The following is a 1,611-nucleotide window of genomic DNA, read 5'->3' as shown; positions in this document are numbered from 1 at the left end:
GGAGAGATTAAATTCCATAAGCCTCAGATATGGATATAGATATATGGATATGAATGGATATAGAGTGCTAGCTGACCTGTGTGGGGCCCTGTCCTGTGAACAGAGCCTTGTAGGCGGACGCAGCTACTGACAGAGCTCCTTTCACCAGGCCGCTGGTGAGGCCTGGGTGCCTGGGAAGGGACAAAAAAGAAGTTACACTTTGCTAAGCTCTTCTTTCACACAGTTGGGGAAGTGAAAAAAAATTCTTCTTGGCCCAAGGTTGTTTACTAGCCGCTATACAAACTGTTGTTTTTTTCCCTTTTTATCAAAAGCACTGGGGGAAAAAATGGTCAAAGAGCATTAAAAATCTTTAAAAAAGAAATCCAAATAAGTCAACAATTTGTCTTTTAAACCGTCGAAAAGAAATGTGAAAACCCCTGAATAAGCATAATAAAAGCGTCAAATGTAAAAGAAAAATAAATAAATTGTTGAATGGCCAATTCAAATCAAGAGAACAATAATGTCATTTATTATACAATGACAATAGACAGGGAAGGTGGGATATTATCTTGCCCCGGGCCATCAGGCAGCCCTTCTCATTGAACCCTGCATGCTATGTCGACGCCTTGGCTACATCTCCCACTTTAGCCTTTCTATAGAAATATTGATAAATTAAATTATAAAAGCTGAATATCCGCAAATGTTTTGCATCAATCTCAACTTTGATAAACAGACCAGTAGCAAACAGAGAGAGGCTCTGGAGCTTTTGTGGCAGACTAGCACTAGCCTTTTCCAGCTAGCTAGCAGATCTTAATGCCTTAATTCAAAAAAATTAGGAAAATCCAACCTTTAAGGACACCAATTGTCTTTGTGAATGAATAATGTATTGTAAATAAATAAATGTTCTTCCTTAAAATACAGGGGGCATAAGTATATACCCCCTATGTTAAAATACAGGGGCATAAGTATACACCCCCTAGTTAAAATACAGGGGGCATAAGTATACACCCCCCTATGTTAAATACAGGGGCATTAGTATACACCCCCTATGTTAAAATACAGGGGGCCTAAGTATACACCCCCCTATGTTGAATACAGGGGCCTAAGTATACACCCCCATGTTAATACAGGGGGCATAAGTATTACCCCCCCTATGTTAAAATACAGGGGCTAAGTATAACCCCCCTATGTTGAATACAGGGGGCCTAAGTATACACCCCCTATGTTAAATACAGGGGCATAAGTAACACCCCCTATGTTAAATACAGGGGCATAAGTATACACCCCCTATGTGAAATACAGGGGGCTCAAGTATACACCCCCTATGTTAAAATCAGGGGGCATAAGTATACACCCCCCTATGTTAAAATACAGGGGGCATAGTATAACCCCCCTATGTAAAATACAGGGGCATAAGTATACACCCCCTATGTTAAAATACAGGGGGCATAAGTATACACCCCCCTATGTTAAAATACAGGGGGTGTATACTTATGCCCCTGTATTAAGAACATTTAGTTATTTACAATCCATTATTCATTCACAAAGAAAATTGGTGTCAGTAAAAGGTTGGATTTTACTAAATATTTTTTAATTAAAAGGCATTAAGATCAATTTCCAATTCCTCTTTTT

The 1,611-nt window shown here is 39.1% G+C and overlaps 2 protein-coding genes across 2 annotated transcripts in view; both read right to left on the bottom strand.

Moving 5' to 3' along the window:
- The window catches only part of LOC116702575 (next to BRCA1 gene 1 protein-like), a gene marked incomplete at its 5' end in the record, with an annotated part of 45,973 nt that overhangs the window by 1,903 nt on the left and 42,459 nt on the right, over positions 1–1,611 (bottom strand). Inside the window, 1 exon segment of the mRNA XM_032536868.1 lies at positions 77–170. Within this exon segment, the coding sequence (XP_032392759.1) occupies positions 77–170 (94 nt within the window).
- LOC116702601 (transmembrane protein 106A) overlaps positions 1–1,611 on the bottom strand; it is a 17,985-nt gene that overhangs the window by 16,165 nt on the left and 209 nt on the right. The window contains exon 2 of the mRNA XM_032536917.1: positions 268–273. The gene's annotated coding sequence lies outside the window, so the exon portion shown is untranslated. The remainder of the gene's footprint in view (positions 1–267; positions 274–1,611) is intronic.

The sequence above is a fragment of the Etheostoma spectabile genome, chromosome 15 (genome assembly GCF_008692095.1).
Source record: "Etheostoma spectabile isolate EspeVRDwgs_2016 chromosome 15, UIUC_Espe_1.0, whole genome shotgun sequence".
NCBI classification, from domain to species: Eukaryota; Metazoa; Chordata; class Actinopteri; order Perciformes; family Percidae; genus Etheostoma; species Etheostoma spectabile.
This window is presented reverse-complemented; position numbering and strand designations above follow the sequence as displayed.